At 42.8% G+C, this 25,295-nt stretch overlaps 1 protein-coding gene and 1 long non-coding RNA gene across 4 annotated transcripts in view; one reads left to right on the forward strand and one right to left on the reverse strand.

Moving 5' to 3' along the window:
* LOC140727547 (interferon-induced GTP-binding protein Mx3-like) overlaps nucleotides 1-7,707 on the forward strand; it is a 41,068-nt gene extending 33,361 nt beyond the window's left edge. For all 3 annotated transcript variants that reach the window (XM_073045017.1, XM_073045018.1, XM_073045019.1), the window contains 4 exons: nucleotides 1,149-1,307; nucleotides 4,634-4,710; nucleotides 6,257-6,457; nucleotides 7,194-7,707. In XM_073045017.1, the coding sequence (XP_072901118.1) occupies nucleotides 1,149-1,307; nucleotides 4,634-4,710; nucleotides 6,257-6,457; nucleotides 7,194-7,421 (665 nt within the window). In that variant the 3' untranslated portion in view covers nucleotides 7,422-7,707. The remainder of the gene's footprint in view (nucleotides 1-1,148; nucleotides 1,308-4,633; nucleotides 4,711-6,256; nucleotides 6,458-7,193) is intronic.
* Nucleotides 1,301-25,179, reverse strand: LOC140727549 (uncharacterized). The gene is made up of 3 exons (XR_012098879.1): nucleotides 24,946-25,179; nucleotides 22,191-22,326; nucleotides 1,301-5,280 (listed from the first exon to the last, which is right to left on the reverse strand). It is a non-coding gene; the product is annotated as an uncharacterized lncRNA (long non-coding RNA).
* Nucleotides 25,180-25,295: the final 116 nt, after the last annotated feature.

Consider the following 25,295-nt stretch of genomic DNA (forward strand, 5'->3'; position numbering starts at 1 on the left):
ACCATCGTGGGTTTAGGAAGAGTAAAGCAGTGGGCTAAGCATATATCCTTGAGGTATGCCAGTGTTCATTGTCAGCAAGGAGGAAATGTTATTTCTGATCTGCACAGACTTTGGTTTCCCAGTGAAGAAGTGAAATATCCAGGATGTACAGATGCCCAAGAGTTTGAGCTTCTTGATTAGAACTGAAGGTGTAATTGTGCTAAGCTGTAATCTATGAACAACTGCTTGAGGTAGGCATTGCTATCGTCCCAGTGATCTAAAGCCAAGTGGTAAGCCAATGAGATGGCATCTGCTTTAGATCTACTGTGGCAAGAGGCAAATTGCAGTGGTTCGAGGTCCTTGCTTAGGAAAGAGTTGATGTTGGCCTTGATCAAATTCAAAGCACCTCATCATAGGAGATGTGAGAGCAGCTGGGCGATCGTCATTGATGCAGCTCATCCTGCTCTTCTTGGGCTTGTCACCCTTTAGAAACAGGTGGGAACCTCCAACTGCGGCAGTGAGAGATTGAAAATGTCCTTGAACTCCCCTGCCAGTTGGTTGGCACAGGTTTTCAATGACCTAGTAGGTACACTATAAGGGCCTAACACCTTGCAAGTATTCACCCTCCTGAAGTATGTTCTGACATCGGCCTCCGAGACAGAGATCATGGTCACCAGATGCTGCAGGGATTCGCACAGGTGTGGTTTTATTCTCCCTTTCAAAGTGTGAATAGAAGATGTTGAGTTCATCTGGGAATGAAACATCACAGCCCTTCATGATGTTAGGTTTTGCCTTGTAGGAAGTAAAGGCCTGCAGACCCTGCCAGAGCTGATGGGCATCCAATTCTGTTTCTTTCTTCAATCAAAGTTGGGGGGTTTTTTGCCCTTTATTTTCTGTGGGTTGTAACCAGACATTTTGTGTACGTAGTTCTGAATAATACGTTAGATGAAAGTACAAATAAAATACAATTATGAAACACCTCCCAATAAAACAAATTCACAAAAAAAAAAATAGTAGTGGAACATAGGTGCATAGAAATTATATACATAAAATCATTTTGGTTACCGTGTTGTCTCTGAGCTTGAGTGACAGGTGACTGATCCAGTCATCTACTCCAAATGCAGTATTGGAAAAGAACTGATGAGTCTCATATCTGCTTTCATTGTCAGTCAAAGCGTACATCCGTGACGAAGTTCTCCAGTATGAAGATCTTTACCGGGGAAGAGAGCTGCCTGGATTCGTCAACTACAAAACCTTTGAATCTCTTATAAAGAAAGAGATTGCTGACCTCGAAGATCCAGCACTTAAAAAGATGAGAAACATTACAAGTATGTGACTGCGTGCATAATGTGTAGAGTTTTGATTTGTAAGAATACTGGTCATCCTAACGAGAATATTTCATCAAGGGTTCTGGTTTATTCTTGTCACACATACCAAGATACAGTGAAAAGCTGTTATTTGTATGCATTCATGAGTCCATGCGTCGAGGATGTACAAGAGTGAAAAATATGAATGCAGAATATAGTTTTACAGAGAAAAGCAGAGAAAGTGCAGTGCAGGTAAAAGTGCATGGATCATGACAAGGTAAACTAAGAGGCCAAGAGTTGATCTTTATCATCTAAGAGGTTCATTCAACAGTCTTGTAACAGCGGAATTGAAGGTGTCCGTCAGGCTGATGGTGTGTATGCTCAAATTTCTGTATCTTTGATAGGAGATTCTGCTGCAGATTACAGCATCTGTGGTCTCTTGTGCCTCCTCTCTATCCTAATGCAAGATCTCAACCTGAAAATGTCTATCTCCACAGATAGTCTGACCTAATTCTCCAGCAACTTTATCATGTGTTTGTCTTACACAATACACAATTCAGATATTAGCATTTACACTGGACTTTTCATTAGAACCAACACCAGCTATTCAACAAATTAATTTATTATGTCGTTCTAAATAATCAAAAGGAAGTCAGGCTACAAAGGCACGAGCCAAAAATTCTTATTCACATCAGAACAAGAAATCCTTCATTCTCTGTTTGCTTCATAAACGTTCAAGTCACAACTTCTGAATGGCAGTCAGGCTATCAATGAAGCCAGTCTGAAAGAAAGTCTGTGCTATTAGAGAACTTATGAAACTTCTTCATGATAAATTAATCTCCTTCCTGCAACTTGAGGAAGATGTACAAGGTTTCTGAGACCAAGCAGTGACGATGCTTAACGTGTTGGCAAGGCACAGGTTACATAAACATTACCTAAATTCACCAGCGGTAGCTGTATCTGGGCTGATAGTCACCTTCCCTTACAATATTCTAACATCAATAGAAACACATGTAGGGCTGACTACAACCAGTAGATGGCGGCATTAAATGGCCACTTTTGGCATGTAGCTCCGATGGGAATAATCAAATATTCCTGTTTAGGACTGCTACAGCTGAGATCTGCAGTCACAGCCATTGCTACTTCAGTAAGCAACATCATTATAAAATGTTTAAAAAATTAATGAGCCTCAGCAGACTTGGGTCGTGAGTGCAGTTCCCCTTTAAGAAAACAGAAGCTGCATCAGTCTACAGATACAATTGAAATGCAGAGGCTTTAGACTTCCTCTCCTAATTATCTTACTGGCAAATGTAGAGTCTCTGGAAAAAGAACTGAAAACCTCATGCTGTACCAGAGGGACATGAGGGACTGCTATGTATTCTGCTTTATAGAAACATGGCTCACTGCCACCATTTCAGGTGCAGAGCTGCAGCTCAGCGGCTTCACCAGTCTCTGCAAAGACGGCAGCAGAGTATGCTTTATGATTAACTCATTATGGTACACAGACATCATGGTTCTGTCTTGGTCCTGCTCACCTGACCTGGAACATCCAGCAATCAAATGCCAGGCAGACACTGGAAGAGCTGAGCGACATAACTAGCAGGCCTTCCCTGTCATTGCAAGTGAATTCAACCAAGCTAACTTGAATTCTCTGAGCAACTACCACCAACACCTATGGGACCAGAACGGCCAACACGTGCAACCACTTAACCATCATCAAGAGTGCTTACTGTACCATCCTACGCTCACACTTTGGAAAGTCCGATCACGAGTGCACTTCTACTCCCAGCTTACAGGTGTCGACTAAAGGCCACAGCATCAGCAGGGAGGATTAAGAGGGTATGGTCAAGGGAGGCGAAGGAGCACTTACAGGATTATTTTGAGTCTGGATTGAAGAATATTCAAGGATTCATCTTTTGAGTCTGAATGAATATGCCACACACAGTTTTCACTGACTTCACAAGATGTGTGTGGATGAGTGTGTGCCTGCAAAACCATACCATGGTTGGACCAGGAGATTTGTAGTCTGCTGCGCATTCAAGACGAGTGATGCAGAACTACTCATGAAATCCAGGTAATACCTATGGAAGACTACTTTAAAGGAGACAAAACAATTTTGAGTGAAGTTAGAGATGGAATTGGATGCACGCCAGCTTTGGCAGTGTTTGCAGGCCATTACTTGTTATAAAGTGTAGCCTAACATCATTAGTGGCTGTGATGCTTCACTCCCAAATGAACTCAACACCTTTTAAAGGATGCTTTCAAAGAGAGAATAAAATTTCACTTAAGTGAATCCTTGCAGCATCCAGTGACAGTGATTTCTGTTTTGAAATCCAACATCAGAACATCTTTCAAGAGAGTTGAACCCTCACAGGGCATTGGACACTGACGGTGAAGTTAGAGATCTGAAAAAACTCTGGCAACCAAATGGTGGGAGTGTTCAAGAACATCTTTAATCATAACAGTGCCCAAGAAAAGCAGCGTGACCTGCCTCAAAGGCTATCACCCAGTGGCACTGGCGTCTACTGTGATAAAGTGCTTCAAGTGGTTGGTCCTAGCTAGAATCGTCCGCTGAAGGCAGGGCTTGGACCGCTGCAAATTGCTAATTTCCATAATAGGTCCACAGCAGATTCAACCTCTCTGGCTCTGCACTTAGTGTTGGATCACCTGGATATTAGCAATACCTACGTCAGACTCCTGTTTATTCAATACAGCTCAGCATTCCACACAATTACGCTCTACAGTGCAAATCAACAAGCTCCAAAATGTGGGCCTCTGCCACTGGATCCTTCACTTTTTCACTGGGAAGATCACAGTCTGTGCAGATTGGAAATAACATCTCCTTGCTAACAATCAACACTGGCTCACCTCGCATGTGTGCTTAGCCCACTGCTCTACTCTCTCTACACCCATGACTGTGTGTAGGCAAAGCTCAAACACCATCTATAAAGTCACCTATGACACAATTACTGTTGGCAGAATTTCAAGGACGCAGAGTGAGATCAGCTGGTTGAGTGGTGTTGCAGCAACTACTTGTCCTCAATATCAGTAAGGTTTAGGAAGGGGAAATCGAGGGAACACACCAGTCCTCATTGAGGGATCAGAAGTGGAAAGGGTGAGCAGTTTAAAATTCCTGGTTGTCAGTTTCTCTGAGGTTCTATCCTGGGTTCAACATATTGATGCAATTACAAAGAAGGCACCATAGCAGAGATGCAATAATTTTCAATTTTAAACCCTCGTTCATGTTATTTACCAAAACAAATAATACGAAACGGTGACATTTAGTTTATTCAGGATAACCTGCTGTTGAGGTGGAAAAGTGATTTTTTTGCTCTCTTCTATTGTAGAGATCACAAGGGAAGCATTTTTAGATATCGCTGAGCAACATTTCAGTACCTTCTTCAACCTTTACAAAGCTGCCAAGGTACAGTATTACGTAGACAAATCTTCTGCCTTTTTTTAGCCAGAGCACAGGGTAGTATTTCAGGAAGGGGTAGGAAGGAGATTTCTGCCAACTGCAAACTATTTCTTGCCCAATTACATTTCAGCTGTTTTCTCAATAGGAACATTGGAGCAAACACAGGCCATTCATCCCATTGTTGATGGTTCCCTATTTGAATGCTCCAATCTAGTCAATGACAAAATAAGATGAATGGTCTCCCGCATGTCATAAATTTCTATGATTTGATAGTTGTGCTCTATCTCTCTCTGTTCTTTATCAATAGCTCCATGCAACAAATTTCTATCCTTCATAATCTGGTCTCCTCATGTAATATCCATGTACACGGTGACGTCTTTCTCTCGCTGTCTTGCTCCACATGCTCCTCTCGCCCTGCTCCCACCACGCATGTCGCAGCAAATGGTAGGATTTCCTTCTGGATATATGATTCCATGGAAGTGCTGGGGTCGATTTTCATTTTGGCACTTTCAGCATGTGCATGAAGACCTCAAGCAACTCAGCCGAACATCTGCCTTCTGATCCTCAACCAAAACACTGAAAAGATAAAGGCACCAGTATAAATTCTCTGGAGATCACCAGTATCACCCTGTATCCCACTTCCACCCTCAATCATAGTGTAAAATTCCTTAATTCAAGCACACGCCCACTTTCAGCTTTGAGTGTGTTTTGAAAAATGGGCTGAGGTGGAACAAAAGACAAAATTAATTTCACAATGACGTAGTAGACTCTTTTTAGCCCTTGTAATCCATTCCATCCTGGAGACCATTTTCAAGGGGCGCTGCCCCAGGGAGGAAGTATCCAACTCTAAAGACCCTCACTATCGGGGCATGCCCTCCGAGATTGAAATTCAGATTTATATTACCACATGTACATCAAAACATAGAGTGAAATGTGTTATATGTATTAACCAATACAATCAGCAAGCGTCACCTCATATTCGAATGCCGGCATAGCATGCCCACCGTGCTTGCAGAACAACACAAAACGCATCAAAGCAACATGATAATCAAGAAAGCAACAGGAGCAAAACAAGCCTCATTCCTCCTCTCCATTTTCTAACTGTCCTGTTATTAAATATTTGATTTTCTTCGACACAAGATGTTTAGTATTTGTTTTCATTATGAGCAATCTGCGTTTATTGCTCAAGGGGGTGGAGAACCATGTTCTTAAACTCTGCAGTATTACTGGTGAAGGTCCACCAGTGTTTTTGTGACAGGAGTGCTAGAATTTGACCTAATATCAATGGTGGACTGACAATATATTTCCAGGTTAGGATTGGAATTGAAAGCAGCAGTGTTCACCTACATCCATGGTCCTTGTTTCTCTTGGTGATAGAGATGGTGGGAATAGGAAGGGGTTGTTGGAGTAGACTGTATGGGTAACTGTGGTACATGTTGTAGGTGGTAGTTTTCCAGTTTCACAGAGCATAAAAACCATTCTAGATTGTAAATGTTCCTACTAGAAAGCAAGCCTTGATCTGACTATATTTGCTGTTTTTCTTTGTGTACAGGTCAATATCGCAGCTCTCAGCTGTGAGCAAGAACAGGAAGCAGAGAAGCTGCTGCAAGCCCAGTTTAAGATCGAGAGTACAGTGTACTCTCAGGATAGTCTCTATAGTGGCAGCCTTAGCGATCAGAAAGAAGGTCGAGGAAAAAACTTGGAAAATGCCAGCATCCAGGAAATGTCTTATCACTTACAAGCATATTACAAGGTAAATATACTTTGAATAATACTGAAGCACATTAGCTCACAGTCCAGTGTGTTCTGGCTGCTGGTGGGCTCATTCCTTCTTGCTCCCAGCAATACGATTGGCAAAAGAGCTAGAGGCAACATGAAGAGTTACTTCTATGCACCGAGCTGAAGTAACTGCTGAAAATTTAATAGCAGAATCATAGGAACATGGGAGGTGAAGTGGGTTGTTCAGCTCCCAATCCTGTTCCAACTGTGGCTTGTCTTTTTCTACTCAACTCTGACCTATATACCTTAACACCTTTCTTCATAAAGAACTATCAATGCCATCTACTGAAGAAAATTCCAAATTGTTACCTATGTGTAGTGCAAGAACAACAACGGGCCTGTAGGATTACACATTTTTATTGAGTTATATTAGCCACTATACACGCTGAGCAACTTATAGAGCAGAAGCTAAGAAATGGACCCACCGAGTCAGATTCCCTGCACACTCAAAAGCCAGCACCAAAAGAATGTGCCAAATCGATTCACCACATGATCAATCAGCCACATACCGTACACACTTGCCGCATTCTTACCAACAAACTGGTATGGTTCACAAGTTATAATAGCTCTTTGTTTAGAAAAGTCACTTAAGTTCACTCTTGAAAACTTCAGCTCCAACTTCAGGATTCATGTCCTAATTCTAGACTTGCCAATCTGCAAGTTTTGCCTCATTTTCATTTTTCCATTACTTTTATTCTCCAACTCCCTAGATTGCCTCTAATCGACTGGCTGACCAGATTCCCATGGTCATACGTTGCTACATTTTAAGTGAATTGGCTGAAAAGCTACGGATCCAGATGTTACAGATCATCCAAGAGAAGGATCGCATCAATGAATATCTGATGGAAGATCAAGACACACAGAGAAAGAGAGACGAGCTTAAATGCAGAATAGAGCGATTGAGAAAAGCCCAGAAGATATTGCTTGAATTTGGTTAAATAACCTGAATATATTCAATGCTATGAAAATGTATATTATTACACTTTTTTCTATTTGGTCTTGGGAATCAAAAGTCACACTGTGTTACAGATGGTCTTCAACCCTGCAAATACAATAAGCCTATTCACGTATATTGACCTCCACACTATATAAACTGGTTTAAATTGACAAGAAACTCAGTTATTTTTAATGCACTTGATGATGTAGCACAGAGTATTCCAAGTATTTACATACTGTGTAATATTCCAGATATTACATAGAAATAAAGACAATGGGGAGTAGGAATTAGCGTTTGACTTGTTTTCTTTATTGTGCTTTTAGGGTTACGGTGGTGTGATCCATACCCATGGGATGATAAGCTATTTCTTCAGACTGTGATTCAATGTTACACAAAATATATTACACTCTTGCTAAGTTATAAATGTCTCCTATTTGTACATAATTCTATTTGTAATTTATATAACTTCAGTAAGTTAGTAACAAATTTTTAATTTTTCATGATCAAAAGAAATCAGTGTACAAGTGGGTTCAAGGGGGACAAAATGTCTTTAATCATCAACTTAGTGGTCATTAATTAATTACACTCACTTCTGTACATTTAGTTAAACATGGATAAAAAGTACCCGGGACTGATGAACTTGCACACATTTGATGACCAAAGATGTACTGTTCATCTACTGAGTACCCACCTGGTACAGCATTAGTGCTAAGGAATATTTGCAGTGTAGTTTTGAAGGGAAAAGTAATTTATCTCATCATCTCTTAGTCTGCTTGATTTTAACCCCAGATACTAAATTTCCATAACTGCCCAAGTCTTCGCTTCCACTTAAGATTCAACATCACCAGATTCAGAAACAGTTACTACCCTACAAACATCTGCCACCTGAACTGGCATTAAGATTTTTTAACCTATGCTTAGTAGAGCAGCCTTTCATGATATTGGTCTGACCTTATGCATGATTCATATGATAAACATGGCTATTAATATGTAATACTCAATCAGAACCCTTCAAAAGTTGCATTTAAATTTTACATTGTAATCTGGCCAGTTTGTACTTTGAGGTAGTAGTTTAGTTTCAGGATGTTACTTGGTTTGTCTTCTGTCTGATGATGCAAACCACGTCTGACTTTTACCAAGCTCTGCGAGCTTTGACCAGCGGTCAATCAGGACATCATAAGTTGAGAGAGGAGAGTACTTCAATCGGGTCCACTGTCCAGGGATAAAAGGCAGCAGGTCACAGCAACATAACAGAGCTTTGAGCAGTGACCACTCAGCGTCTGGGATTAGAGCAGATTAAAGGAAGGCGGGGCAAACGCAGTGTCTGTCATCTGAGTGGACAGAGTCAGAGTGGTGATCTTAAGGATTTAGACTTCAGAGAAAGCAAAGAGATGCTCAAGTTTTTTTTTCCTTCTCTATATCTGCTCCAATAGGACAGTAGAGATGCCAGGCAAGATAATGAAATGCTCCTCTTGCAGAATGTGGGAAGGCAGGGAGACCTCCAGTGTCCCTTACAACTACAATTGTGAGAAATGCATCCAATTGCAGCTTCTAACAAATTCTGTAAAGAGTTTGGAGCTGGAACTGGATGAACTCCAGATCATTTGGCGGGGCTGAATGGGTGATTGACAGGACATACACCGAGGTAGGTAGAACCAAGGTGCAACATGCAGGAAACTGGGTGACAGATGGGAAAGGTGTCAATGAGCCAGCGCAGAGTACCCCTGTGGCCATTCCCCACAATAGCAGGTATATCACTTCGGATACTGTGGGAGGGATGACCTAATAGAGGAGAGTATTAGTGGTCGGGTCTCTGACACGTGAGTCTGCTTCTGTGACTCAGAAAGGGAGAGAAGAGGGATGCTGTAGTCATAGCAGACTCATTTGTTGGGGGAATAGATGGGACGCTCTGTGGGCGAGGATGGGATTCCTGAATTCCAGGGTCTGGGACATCTTGGATCGAGTCTCAGCATTCTTAAGTGGGAGAGTGAACAGCCGGAAGTCGTGATCCATGTAGGTACCAATGACATTATTAGGATGAGTGATGAGGTTCTCCATAGGGAGTTCGGTGCCAAAGGGCAGGACCTCCAGGGTTGTGACCTCAGGATTATTGCCTGTGCCACGTGCTAGTGAGGTCAGAAATAGGAAGATTATACAGTTTAATACATGGCTAAGGACGGCATAAGATGTTTTGTATCATTGGTCTATCTTTCAGGGAAGGTGGGACCTGTACTGAAGGGACAGTTTGCACCCGAACTGGAGGGGGACTAATATCCTAGTGGGAAGGTGCTGTGCAATGAACCAGAATTGATTGGAAAGCTTAAGGTAAAAGAGCCCTTAGGAGAAAGTGTTCATAAGATGATTGAATTCACCATAAAATTTGAGAAGGAGAAGCTAAAGTCAGATGTTTCAGTATTACAGTGGAGTAAAGGGAATTTCAGAGGTCTAAGAGAAGGGTTGGCCAGAATTGATTGGAAATGAACACTGGCAGGGATGATGGCAGAACAGCGATGACTGGAAAGTATGGAAGCAATTCAGAAAGCACTGGATATATACATCCCAAAGAGGAAGAAGTATTCTAAAGTAAAGGTAATACAACCATGGCTAACAAACGAAGTCTAAGCCAACATAAAGCCAAACAGAAAAATTCTGTGGAAAGTTAGAGGATTGGGAAGCTTTCAAATACCAACAGAAGGCAACTAAAAAAGTAATTAAGAAGGTAAAACTGGAATTTGAAAGTAAGATAGCCAATAATAATAATAAAGAGGATACCAAAAATTTCTTTAGATACATAAAGTGTAAAAGAGAGGAAAGAGTTGATATCGCCCCACTGGAAAATGATGCTGGAAAGGCAGTATTTGGGGACAACAAAATGGCAGGCAAACTAATTAACTATTTTGCATCTGTTGTCACTGTGGAAGACACTATCTATCTATCTATCTACTAGTAATATGGTGGAAAATCCAGGTGTCAGGAGCCATGAAGTTTCTGAAGTTACCATAACTAGAGAGAAGGTTCTTGGGAAACTGAAAGGTCTGAAGGTAGATAAGTCACCTGGACCAGATGATGTACAACCTGGGATTCTGAAAGAGGTGGCTGAAGAGATTCTGGAGGCACTAGTAATGATCTTCCAAGCATCATTATTTTCTGGAAGACTGGAAAATTGCAAATGTCACTCCAACCTTCAAGAAGGGAGAGAGGCAGAAGAAAGGAAATTATAGGCCAGTTAGTCTGACCTCAGTGGATGGGAAGGCGTTGGAGTTGATTATTAAGGATGAGGACCCAGAATACTTGAAGGCAGATGATTAAATAGGCCATCGTCAGCATGGTTTGCTCAAGGGAAAGTCTTGCCTGACAAATCTGTGGTAATTCTTTGAAGAAATAACAAGCAGGATAGACAAAGGAGAGTTGGTTAATGCTGTGTACTTGGATTTTCAGAAGGCCTTTGACAAGGTACCATACATGAGGCTGCTTAACAAGCTATGAGCCCAAGGTATTACAGGAAAGATTCTAGCATAGATAAACAGTGGCTAATAGGCAGGAGGCAAAGACTGGAAATAAAGGGAGACTTTTCTGGATGGCTAGTGGAGTTCCACACTGGTCTGTGTTGACCAATTCTTTTTACATTATATTATCCTAAAGGTTAATTTGAAGGTAGAGTCTATGACGAGGAAGGTAAATGTGATGTTAGCATTCATTTCAAGAGGACTAGAATATAAAAGCAAGGATGTAATGTTACAACTTTATAAAGCATTGGTGAGGCCTCACTTGGAGTATTGTGAGCAAGTTTGGGTCCCTCATCTTAGAAAGGATGTTCTGACACTGGAGAGGGTTCAAAGGAGATTCACAACAATGATTCCAGAATTGAATGGCTTGTCATATGAAGAGCCTGTATTCACTAGAATTCAGAAGAATGGGGGATGACCTCATTGAAACCCATCGAATGCTGAAAGGCTTTGATAGAGTGGATGTGTTGAGGATGTTTCCTATGATGGAACAGTCTAAGGCCAGAGGACACAGCTTCAGATAGAGGGGCATTCTTTTAGAATAGAGATGACGAGGAATTTTTTTTAGCCAGAGAGTGGGGAATCTGTGGAATTCATTGCCACAGGCAGCTGTGGAGGCCAAGTCTTTATGTATATTTAAGGCAGAGGTTGATAGATTCTTGATTGGTCAGGGCTTGAAAGGATACGGGGGAGAAGGCAGGAGATTGGTGCTGAGTGGAATATTGGATCAGCCATGATTAAATGGCAGAGCTGACTCGATGAGCCAAAGAACCTAATTCTGCAGCTATATCTTATGGACTTGAGGTTGCATTGGCGATCAGGCTGTCTGTGGTCTTGGGGAGAGTGTGTTTATGATTGGCCTGCCCTTGAAGCAGGAGGATGAAGAAGAGGCCAGAGGGGGTAAGGCAATGCTCGGGGCACATAATTTGGAGGACAGTTCTTTTTCATCTGGCTCCTGTGGAGAAATCTTCCAGGTTTTTGGCACAGAAGTTTATGACTAAGTTGTGTTACCTGTGCCAGTCATAATTCTAGAAAGAAAGGCACATCCTGTGGCTGGCAAGGTCATGATTACCTTTAATAGAGTCTACAGCATAGAAGTAGGCCCTTCAACCCATCTAGTCTATGCTGACCTGTTTTTCTACCTAGTTCCACTTACCCACATCTGGACAATAGCCCTCCACACTCTTTCCATTGTGTACCTACTGAACCCGTGTCTAACACTTCCACTGGCAGCTTGTTCTACTCTTGTACCACTCTCTGAGTGAAGAAGCTCCACCTCAAGATCCTGTTAAATATCTCACCTTTCACTGTGAACCCATGACTTTGAGTTCTCACTTCACCCACCCTGAAGGTAAAAGCTATCACGTATTTACCCTATATATACCCTCATAATTCTGTACACCGCTGTAAGATCTTCCCTGGTATGAATGCACCAGTGCTCAGGTGGAGAAAGGACTACAGAAAGTGGTGGACACGGCCCAGTTCATCACAGGCAAAGCCCTTCCCATCACTGAATACTTTTACATGGAGCACTGCACAAGAATTCGCCTCCACCATCAACAATCCCCTTTTCTCACTGCTACCATCAGGCAGAAGGTACAGAAGCCTTGGATCAAAGTTCAAAGTAAGTTTGTTATTAAAGTATATAAATATTATACAACCTTGAGATTCATTTTCTTGCAGGCACCCGCAGGAAAATAAAGAAATATAATAGAATCACCGAAGAACCTTACTTACCAAACGCAGAGTCAATCAGTTCAACACTGAGGCGAGTGAAGCCACCCACAGGGCTCGAGGAGCCTAATAGTCACGGGGCAACAACGGCTCCCAAACCTGTTGGTGTCGGAGCCCAGACTTTCGCACCTCCCGCCTGACGGTAGTGGCAAGAAGAGCGGGAGACAGGTGAAATCCAGACAGACAGGACCGACTCAGGTGGACCTGGAGTAGTGGGGCTGAACTCCAGTTCACTTTCCACTCTCAGGCCTCGGCACTTTAATCTGGCTTGAAGTCTGCCCCCGTGCGTTCTCTTCTGGCTGTGACCAAAGTTAAAATGCTTCAAGATGCCATACCTGCATCCCAGAGAATCAAGTTCACCAAATACTTCTGGAGTTGTTAAATCGCCAGTTTATTTAGATGGTTCGAAAGAACATTCCGTAAAGGGAAATTACAGGCTGAGTGTAGTTCAGAAGTACAGTTGGCCCTTCTTATCCGCGAGTTCCTCATCCACGAATCGAGAAAACCCGGAAGTGCTCTTCCAGCACTTGTTGTTCGAGCATGAACAGACTTTTCTTTCTTGTCATTATTCCCTAAACAATACAGTACAACAACTATTTACATAGAATTTACATTGTATTAGGTATTATAAGTAATCTAGAGATGATTTAAAGCAGGGGTGTCAAACTCATTTTAGGTCACGGGCCGAATTGAGCAAAATGCAGCTTCATGCGGGCCGGATCAGTCGGACGCGTGCGAACGCAGCTTTCGATGCCTCCGTTTTTTCAGCCTGCTCTCATGTGTCTCAGTCTCTGCTATAACTACAAAGTGTTTCACTTTACAAATTCCGTTTCTTATGAAGAAGACTGCCGAATAAACACTAAAAACCCTGAAAACCTGGTACCTGAATAAACTCAGCATTAGCCATATCATACGCCATAGGCGCTTCGATTACTGGGGCCAGCTTTAATAGTAATTAGATATTATCTCGCGGGCCAAAGATAATTCCACCGCGGGCCGGATTTGGCCCGCGGGCCTTGAGTTTGACATATATGATTTAAAGTATACGGGAGGATGTGTATGGGTCATTGTGGATCAGGATCGAAAAAAATCGGAAGTTCTCCTACTAAGTAAGTCAGAACAGGTACATCTGGTATTATTTAGCGTCAGTTAGTATAACATTTATCTTAGTATATAGCATATATTTTACCTTTCTTTTTTAAAATATATTTTACTTTTCTGTGCATATAAAACACTTAAGAATGTATGTTTCAGTGCCGTGTTCGGGAACAGAAGTTCCCGAGTTCGATCCAGTGACAGACCGCTGTCGAGTGCGCTTTCCATCCTTGCTGGGTTGATGTGGAGGATCAGTTCAGTTCAGTTTCAGTTTATTGTCATTTAGAAAACACAAATGCAATGCAGTTAAAAAATGAGACAATGTTCCTCCAGAATGATATCACAAAAGCACATGTCAAAACAGACAACACCAGAAAATCCACATAACATTTGGCAATCCCCAATCCAGAGTCCGGAGAGGCTGCTGCGTATTAATATCGCGCTACCATCTTAGCGTGTTCCCCGGAAAGGAACTCCAAACCCACAAGACTACCTAGACACACCAAGTCAGGAGATCAACTCTAGCACCCAACAAACCAAAAACTAAAGCTACAAGACCTGCACAAAAACCACATAGTTACAACATATAGTTACAACAGTGCAAACAATAGCATAATTGATAAAAAAAAAACAGACCATGGGCACAGTAAAAATGTTAAAAGACTAAGTTTAAAAGAAACCACCACACAGTTTCCACAAGACCTCAGGATCCCGATAGACTCATCATCCCACGCAGGCGGCAGACGGGAATACCCCACTATGGACTTCCAAGGCACCGCCAGACTCAGCCTCGCAGACGCAGCACACACTGAAAGCTCCGTCGGACCCAGCCTCGCAGACAGCTCCCCAGCGCCCCAACCGCAGCGGACTCCGAGTCCGTTGAACCTCCGAGCCTCCGACCATCCCCTCCGGCACAGCTTCTCTGAGCACCATCCTCTGCCGAGCGCATTAAGACGCCCCCGCCAACGGCCATCGGCAACGCAACCCCGAAGACTGGGGGCCTGTTCTTCTCAGCAGAGATCCAGACTTCACAACAGCAGCAGCAATGAAGAAGGCCTTCCTGGAGATTTCCAGATATTCCTCTGTGCTCCCACGTCCGTTTTTCATCAGATTAGGATTGCGCATGGCACCCCGCTTAACAAATAACAAATATCAGCTCCGGAGTGGCTGCTGCAAGCTGCGTCATGCCGCCATCTTGGAAGAGGAAAACTCAAAACCCCAAAACCCAATAATTAAACCACTGCGTTGCTTAGTAATAATTGTAGCTTTCATTGGGTAGGGCCTTTCTCACTTTATCCTTTAAAATTGTTCTGATTGTTGACCTATGTAGCCTAATGCTTTTCCAATGACCGATGGTGTTTCACCTCTTTCCGATCGCTTTATTATTTCCACTTTATTTTCAGTCATGATCGTGATTATTTTCGTGAACAGAAACACTGCGCATTCAGAGTTCTGCCGCCGGGTCCTAAAGTCCACCGCACTGAGACAGGTTAAATAAGGTCTGGGGTTCCGCCGGGTCCTAAGGTCCACCGCATTGAGACAGGTTGAATAAGGGACTTGAGCATCCACGTTTTTTGGTATCCGCGAGGGATACCGGAACCAATCCCTCGCGGATAAGGAGGGCTGCCTGTATATGCAATAGAAAAAATCTCAGTACTTTTGTGGGCTGCCTGAAAAATGTCGCCATTCTCAGGGCCACGCCACCAGGCTCAAGAGCAGCCATGTTGGAGCAAGCTGAAAGGCCAGATGGAGTTGGTGTTTTATTAAAAACTGCTGCGCACCGGGAGACAAATCAAAGTTAATCTACCTGAGGTTGAATTTAGGACAGCTTTTACAATATTAGTTGATAAGATTACCAGTGAAAGTACATTTTGATAACAGAATAGTGGCTACAGGAAGACAACGCCTCTGTCGTAGGTGGAATCAAAGGTGGTGACGACTCAGCATTTGGGAGGAAGATTGAAAATCCGGCTGAGTCATGCCACAACAACAACCTCCTACTCAATGTCAGCAAGAGCAAGGAACTGATGATCAACTTCAGATGGAGGAGGCCAGAGGTCCATGTGTCAGTCCTCATCAGATCAGAGGTGGAGAGGGCCAGTGACTTTAACAGACAAGGTCCTGCTTAAGAATAATGTGATCATCTGCAGGTTTAACAGCAAATACAGTTTTCTTTTACAAAAATGATTGCATGCTATAACTTAATGAATCAAGCTCCTGAAAGTTGTTGCTTTCCTTGGCTTAATGCCTTACTGTCAGCTTGAATGAGTCCGGCCAGTCTCCGCTAACCTTTCATTAACAGGGCATTTTTGGCCCACAAAACCATCGCTCACTGAATGTTTTTTGATTTTTCACACCATTCTCTGTAAACTCTAGAGACTGGTGTGCATGAAAATCCCAGGAGATCAGCAGCTTCTGAGATACTCAAACCACCCCATCTGGCACCAACATTCCACGGTCAGAGTCACTTAGATTATATTTCTTCCCCATTCTGAAGTTTGGTCTGAGCAACAACTGAACCTCTCGACCACGTTATGCCATGGACTATTACCATTAAGTAAGGGGTCCGTGGACACCAGATTTGGAACCCCTGCTCTTGATCATGTCTGCATAGTTTTATGCATAGAGTTGCTGCCATTTGAGTGACTGATTCAATATTAATGAGCAGATATACAGGTGTACCTAATAAAGTAGCGACTGACTGTTTTCCATACCCTAAATATTTCATTTTAGAAGGCCTCCCATTTACCAAGCATCCCTTCGCCAGAAAGGTTTACTAATCCTTAATAAAGGGCCGTTATCCAGTTGCCCCAACTGTCATCACCTCTATCTGGGAACTTATCCTTTGCACCAATAATAAAAGATGCCAACTCAAGAGAGCAGTAGGATTCCCTCCTGCATTCCAGCCCCACACTGGCTGAAAAGTACAATCATACTTAGTTGTTACTGTTCTGATTTAAAGGTGACCAGTCATAACCTTGCAGATGGTGGCCTCAATGTAAATTCACTATCAAAGTACGTACGTCACCAAATACAACCCTGAGATTTGTTTTCTTCCAGTTTGCTCTATAAATACATAATAGACTAATAACCATAATAGTATCAATGAAAGACCACACCATCTTGGCTGTTCAACCAATGTGCAAAAGACAACAAACTGCGCAAATACAAAAAGAGAGAAATAATAACAATAATAAATAAATAAGCAATAAATATCAAGAACATGAGATGAAGAGTCCTTAAAGTGAATCCATAGGTTGTGGGAACATCTCAATGATGGGGCAAGTGAAGTTGAATGACGTTATCTCCTTTAGTTCAAGAGCCTGATGGTTAAGAAGAAATAACTGTTCCCGAACCTGGTGATGTGTCTCCTGAAGCTCCCATATCTTCTTCCCGAAGGGAGCCATGACCTGGGTCATGGGAGGCCCTGATGATGGATTCTGCTTTCCACTACTTTCTGTAGTATTTTCCATTCAAGGGCATTGGTCTTTCCATAACAGGCTCTGAGGCAGCCAGTCAATACTCAGCACGACACAGCTATAGAAATCTGTCAAGAGTTATAGATATCTTGCCAAATCTTTGCAAACTCCTAAGAAAGTAGAGGCACTATTGTGCATTCTTCATAATTTCCCTTACACGCTGAGCCCAGGACAGGTCCTCTGAAATGATATCCCCGAGGAATTAAAGTCACTGGCCCTCTCCACCTCTGATGAGGACTGGCTCATGGATCTCTAGCTTCCTCTACCTGAAGTTGATCATCAGCTCCTTGATCTTGCTGGCATTGAGTAGGAGGTTGTTGTTAATGCACGACTCAGCTGGATTTTCAATCTCCCTCCCAAATGCTGAGTCGTCACCACCTTTGATTCCGCCTATGACAGTGGTGTCGTCAGCGAACTTGAATATGGCATTGGAGCTGTGCGTAGCCTCACAGTCATAAGTGTTGACGAGACTCCAAATAGGAACCGCTAGCTGTCATTGAACTGATTGGTCATTTCAGAGAGCAGTTTACATCTCATGGGAAGGACATGTTAAGGTATGTTATGACGTTAGCCTCCAAGTTCAAGTTATGAGCAACATTTCCCTCACAGTGTGATGATATTGGGTTCCCTGAACACAGAACCATAAACTCTAAAGAAGAGTTTAAGTCCTCACTCATATCAATACCTACGGGTACTCTCACAATAGGGAAGTTATACTGTTTCAACCTACTCTTCAAGGACAAACTTACTTCCTTGTCCAGCCTCTACTGTGAAGTTTACTGCCAACACCCACAGCTTGAATGATGGTCCCCCCCCACCACCACCAAGGAGGAGATACCTCCAGCTAATTAAGTAGGTTAAACACAGATTGTTTTATTTTTAATGATACACATTTGGTTAAGCAAATCTTAACACAGATTTAAAACTCACTGAGGAATTCTGATTTGTAAAAGATTTCCAAACTATAAAACTTTTGCAAACTGCAAAGGAGTTCCAAACACAGCTACAACTCTTACAAACTAGAACAATATACCGGTAAGTCACTGATGAACAAGTCATCCGTCACAGACACCGAAGATTGAGGAATGAATTCTAGTTCTTCTTTCTGTAATCCCATCTTTCTGTCTTTCTTCTTGTCATTACTAACAATCCCCAATGCGTTGGATATTTATGCTATTTTCTACTAGATGACATCTGCATGTGATGCTTTCCAGATACCTTTGCTGGGACAAAGCAATTCGCGCAGATGTTCAAACCTTCTGGCAACAGAGATCCCACACATCCACAGGATGTCTGGGACGACCTTCTGAGTATACAGGCATCCTAGTTCATAACCATGTTTAGATAGATAGATACTTTATTGCCCCCAAAGGACATTAAAGTGTCACAGTAGCATTGCAAGTGCACAAATATACAAATATTAGAAGAGAAGTAAGAAAGAATTTAAAAAAGTACCTCAAACAGTCTAACGGGAGGGGGTCATCACTCCCCTGGCTACAGAGCCTAATGGCCAAAGGTAAGAGAGACCTCATACAGCACTCTGTGGAGCAGCGCAGTTGTCTTAGCCTATTACTGAAAGTGCTCCTCTGTTCAGCCAAGGCGGCATGCGGAGGGTGAGAAACATTGTGCTAAGTAGTACAAACCCGTTGTCTTGCACTTGACTAATGAAGACAAGAGGACTCCTGGTCAACTCACTTTGAAAATCTGTGCTTCCAACTACAAACTGATTACTGCTTGCAACTTACATGAAGAACTGGTGACTGGTTCTTGTTTACAACAAAAAGCTGAGCAAAGAATATTTGTTAAAAGTTTTAACTTTATCACCAGTGACTCCGACCCTTTGGAAAGGCCATGCCATTAGGCCAGAAAGCTGAGTTTAGCATTAGGCCTCTCGAGCCCTGGAAAGTGAATATCCAACACAACGGTAAAGGAGATGGCATGTTGATAACAAATCTGTGAGAAATTGTAAGAATGTACCTTGTGTAACATCTAGTGATACTGGAGTGATAGGGCTGTTAGTTTACAAGTAGAGGCAGTGTGTAGGAAGGACAGGCAGATGAAAGGGCAAAATTGCAGTCAGTGGGATGAGTTGCAGTGTAAACTCACTCCCTCCTAAGGGTTCCTTTACCTTAAGCTCTCTAATCAATTCTGGTTCATTGTACAACACGCAATCTAGAATAGCTGATCCCCAAGTGGGCTCAACCACAAGCTGCTCTAAAAAGCCATCTTGTCAACATTCTACAAATTCTCCCTCTTCGGATCCAGCACCAACCACTGTTCGGTCTAATTTGTAATGACCAGTGTGCATAAAAATCTCATGCTGTGCAATTTTTTTCTCAGTGACAACAACACGCGTGCACTGAATTTTTAAGTGGAAGTAAACCTGAAGCTATTCCTGAAGGATAATAAACTACCAAGCTCAGCTTGTTCATTGTTTAAAAGAAATAAAATAATACACATCACTGAGTCTTATTACCCATAGGCCACATGACAGCATGCAATAATGTCAATCTTTTCACATGTTATAAAGTTGTTTGTCATTAAGCCATTCCACTTTAAATGAACTAGCAGTTCGTTTGTGATTCATGCCCTTTGCCTCTTTGGAATTCAACATAATCAACAATTATTTCAATAAAAACAGTGTAAATAAGCTCGTTCTAAAATCTGCAGAAAAATCATTGCAAAATCCATGTTGTCAACTCAGTCAGACAGACAGACAGACAGGCATACTTTATTGATCCCAAGGGACATTGGGTTTCGTTACAGCCGCACCAACCAAGAATAGTGTAGAAATATAGCAATATAAAACCATAAATAATTAAATAATAATAAGTTAATCATGCCAAGTGGAAATAAGTCCAGGACCAGCCTATTGGCTCAGGGTGTCTGACATTCCGAGGGAGGAGTTGTAAAGTTTGATGACCACAGGCAGGAATGACTTCCTATGACGCTCAGTGTTACATCTCGGTGGAATGAGTCTCTGGCTGAATGTACTCCTGTGCCTAACCAGTACATTATGGAGTGGATGGGAGTCATTGTCCAAGATGGCATGCAACTTGGACAGCATCCTCTTTTCAGACACCACCATCAGAGAGTCCAGTTCCACCCCCACAACATCACTGGCCTTACGAATAACTCCATCGCATCAGAGACAGGAAAAGGGAATGTGATTGTGTACAATCATGAAATATACTTAATATGCCAATGACATAGAGGGTGCACAGTTTACATTCCTTTGTGTGCTAGTAGCAAAAGATGTGTACACGCACACCTTAGAAGGAACATTGGCACCAACCTGATCTTCCCAATCTACCTGCATATTGAAATCCCTCATGACTATCGTACATTGCACTTTTTACACGGTCCTGTTGTAATCTGTAGCACACATCCATCTACTGTTCAGAGGCCTGTATATAACTTCCAGCAGGGTCTTTTTACCCTTGCAGTTACTTAACTCTATCTACAAGGATTCTGCATCTTTTGATCTGATGTCATCTCTTTCTAAGGATTTGGTTTCATTTTTTACAACAGAGCTACGCCACCCCCTGTCTACCTGCCTGTCCTTTTGATACAACATGTATTCTTGGATATTAAGCTCCCGACTATAATCTTCTTTCAGCCATGACTCAGATGCCGACAATGTTATATGTGCTAAACTCTGTCTTACAAGATCAACTACCATATTCCATGTACTGTGTGTATTCGGCCCTGTATCAGCCACCCTTTTCCATTTTGTCTCCTCTTACACTGCAACTCATCCCACTGACTGCAGTTTTGCCCCATCACCTGCCTGTCCTTGCTGATAGTCTCACTACACACTGCCTCTACTTGCAAACCAACGGCCCTATTACTCTGATTCCCAACCCCCTACCAAGTTAGTTTAAACCCCCTCCAACAACTCTAGAAAACCTGCCCACAAGGATACTGGACCCCCTCTGGTTCAGGTGTAACCCGTCCCTTTTGTACGGGTCATACCTTCCCCAGAAGAGATTCCAACGATCCAGAAATCTGAACCCCTGACCCCTGACCCAGTTCCTCAACCACGTATTTACCTAGCAAATCATCCTAGATCCAGCATATCATTCTCTGTAGATTCCGCCATCTTCAATGGGATCCCACCGCTAAACACATCTTCCCCCGCACCCCACCCCCATTTCCGCCAGGGAGCGCTCTCTACGTGATTCCCTTGCCCATGCGTCCCTTCGTTACGTCTGATTGAGGATCTGCTGGTGAGAGAAATCAGAGGATGCACAATAACTTTAAAGCACCAGCCAATTTATTCATTACTCAAGGGAACAGAAGCAATATCTAAAGGAATGGCTACAGGCCCCAAATCCACTGCAGAGTGCTTTTGCTCCCTCTTCTGTCCCTGCCACCACTCACAACTCAGTCCGGTGGTGAAGTCTCCTGTAAATGTGGAGTGCTTGAGTTTACTGCTGTTTATACTTTTAGGGGGGGAAGTGATACCTCTCTCCTTACACAAACAAGTTCTCCTTCCCCACAGGATGCCACCACAACTGTGCCCAGGCAGAGCTCAGTGAGACAACCAATATGGTACGTTTAGTATACCATGCCTAGCTGTGTTCTGAAATGTTTCAACGAGCTCAGCTACCCCTCACTGAAGTCTCTCTTCTCACTGTGTAGCTACTGAACCCGTCTCTACCACTTCCTCTGACAGCTTGTTCTGCACTCGCGCCATCCTCTGAGTGAAGAAGCTCCCCCCCCCCCCCCCCCAAGTTCCTCTTAAATATTTCACCTTTCACCCTAAACCTATGACTTCAGGTTCTAACCTCACCCGCCCTGAAGGGAAAAACCTGCAAGTATTTACCCCTCGTAATTTTGTCCACCTCTGTAAGATCTTCCCTGGTATGAAACTTTCAATGCTTAGGTACAGAAAGTGTTGGAGATGTCCATTTTATCACAGGTAGAGCCCTCCCCAAAGCTGAATACACTTACATGGAGCACTGCACAAGAAAGCATCATCCGCTATCAACGATCCCCAATGCGTCAGAATCAGAATCAGGTTTATTCTCACCGGCATGCGTCATGCAATTTGTTAACCTAGCAGCAGCAGTTCAATGCAATGCATAATCTAGAAGAAGGAAAAAAATATATAAATGAAATAAAATAATAATAATAAATAAATAAATCAATTACAGTAGATGTATAATGAATAAATTAAAATAGTGCAAAAAACAGAAATATATATTAAAAAAGTTCAGGGGTTCAATGTCCAGCTAGAGTTCGGATGGCAGAGGGGAAGCAGCTGTTCCTGAATCGCTGAGTGTGTGCCTTCAGGCTTCTGTACCTCCTACCTGATGGTAACAGTGAGAAAAGGGCATGCCCTGGGTGCTGGGGGTCCTTAATAATGGATGCTGCCTTTCTGAGACACAGCTGCTTGAAGATGTCCAGGGTACTTTGTAGACTAGTACCCAAGATGAAGTTGACTAAATTTCCAACCCTCTGCAGCTTCTTTCGGTCCTGTGCAGTAGACCCGCCCCCCACCCCTCCCCCCATACTAGACATGAGGATGCATTGTAAATATGGGATTGTCCTTTGATGTCTAGTACATAAAATGTTGGGTAGCATTGGGCCAGGCAGTCCTTATGATGCCCACTGTCTCTTGTCGAATAAAGAGGCTGCTTCATGACCACCAGTATTTTTCTCCAGTGATGTTATTCATGCAACAACAGGGTCGACCTCCAAATCGGTCTCCCATGTATCTCCCAGTTCTGCCCATGCCATTGAGGCAGCAACACCACTGTGCCATTTGCAACAGCCCAGGAGTGGGTATATGCTGCCTGCAGTATCCCAGGGGCCCCACAAGTGCTGGTCTCTTCCTTGCTAGTGGACACCACAACTCCTTTTGCCTGGTGAATTGCATGCCACTGTATATCCAGGAACAGCACGATATGGCCAAGCCCCTGTATTATTTAATTTAATTTCATTTTATTTTATAGTATATGGAGATACAGCTTTTCCTATGATGGTCTGGGCTGTATCCACTATTTTTTTTGGAAGTTTTTCCCTTCATGAGCTTTGATGGTTCTGTATCACGATGTGATACAACCAGTCAGGGTACTCCTCACTGTGCATGTATAAAAGTGTGTCAAAGTTTTAGATGATATGCCAAATCTCTTCAAAGTTCAAATCACATTTATTATTATTATTACTGAAGTAATAATTGATGTATAAGATACTTTATACATCCTTGAGATTGTATGCAGAGACGTGCAAGTCAAACAGAAGAGCGAGCCTCAGTCAGTGCAGAGAAGAGTGGACTTTGCCGAGCAGAGACCTGAACATCAGCCTGACACTTGGCTCCATCCCTGACACCCTGACCTTCTCAATCTGGCCCTGTGCTTAAATCATCCAAACCTTGGGTCTTTCCTCGCTCTTGGGCCCAGGCTCTACCTCGACTCTGTTTCATCTTGGTTCTGCTGCATCGGATTGCTTTCAAATCTGCTCTGGCATTGGCCAAACATCGGCTCATTCCCGCCCCTCCAGCGGGCCCCACTGCCTCACTCCACTGCAGCCGTCCTGCACCTTCGAGACTTCTACGAAAGAAGAGGCATTGCTGTGCCTTCTTTATACAGTAATTGCACTTAAATGCTGATCCAGGACAAATGGCCCCATGATATTTAAAGTTACTGACTCTCTCCACCTCTGATTAGGAATGGCTTATGGACTTCCAGTTTCCTCCTCCTTAAGGCAATAATCAGATCTTTGGTTTGTTGACATTAAGTGAGAGGTTATTGTTTTGGCACCATTCAACCAGATTTTCAATCTCTCTCCTATGTGCCAATTCTTCACTACCTTTGATTTGGCCAGTGACAGTGGGGTCATGAGCAAACTTAAATATGGCATTGGAGCTATGCAGTCATAAGTATAAAGCGTAAGTATAAAGTATAAGTATATAGCTTCCCCCAAGCTCTCAGACTCCTCAATACCCGAAGCCTGGACTGACACCTTGCCCTGTTGTCCTGTTTATTATTTATTGTAATGCCTGCACGGTTTTGTGCACTTTATGCAGTCCTGGGTAGGTCTGTAGTCTAGTGTAGCTTTCTCTGTGTTGTTTTTTTACGTAGTTCAGTCTAGTTTTTGTAATATGTCATGTAACACCATGGTCCTGAAAAACGTTGTCTCATTTTTACAATGCACTGTACCAGCAATTATGGTCGAAATGACAATAAAAGTGACTTGATTTGACTTGAGCAGAGCAGGGGGCTAAGCACACAGCCTTGTGGTGCACCTGTGTCGATGGAGGAATGAATGTGGAGATGATTTTGCCAGTCCCAACTGACTGATTTCTGCAAATGAGGAAATTGAGCATCCAGGTACCACCAGGTAGAAAATTGTAACGCCTCCACTCGACCCAACCATCTAACATGCACCATCAATGACCTTCCTATCACTGTAAAGTCATCAGTGGGAGCCTTTACTTTACCGTTTGAAATCCCTCAGTAAAGCAGTCCCAGTGTAAGTAATGGAAGAAGGAGCACACTATATTCAAGCCTTCAGAAAGGTCTCGGCCTGACACATCGACTGTTTATTCATTTCCATAGATGCTGCCTGATCTGCTGCATTTTGTGTGTGTCACCTATCCCAGTGCCCACCTCAGAATCCAGAGAAGCAAGTCACAATCCCCTCCCAACCCTAGGGCTATTTAAACAGAACAAACTACGTCATCAACTATGACAAAGCTCTTTACCTTTGCTTAGCTGACACCATCTTCCTTGCTGAGAAGTTTAAAAAGATCATTTTAAGTTGCTTTGTTGTTTCAAAAAGTTTGTGATGAAAGGGCTTTGACCTAAATCTTTCTTTCTACTGGCAATGACTGGCCAAAGAGAATTTCCATCACTATTTCCACTGCGCAATCACCTGCAGTATTTTACTCAATTAACTGAGCGGATTTACAGTACAGTATTGTTTCTCCATATAAGACCTAATAGGACTACTATTCCCAGCAAGCATCTGGTGTCCGCAGGCACTTCCAATCATGCGCGTTATTGACGTTGAAGTATTGTGGGGCTAAATTGCAGTGCGAGTGGGAGATTTCGC

The sequence above is a fragment of the Hemitrygon akajei genome, chromosome 5 (assembly GCF_048418815.1).
Source record: "Hemitrygon akajei chromosome 5, sHemAka1.3, whole genome shotgun sequence".
Classification (NCBI taxonomy): Eukaryota; Metazoa; Chordata; class Chondrichthyes; order Myliobatiformes; family Dasyatidae; genus Hemitrygon; species Hemitrygon akajei.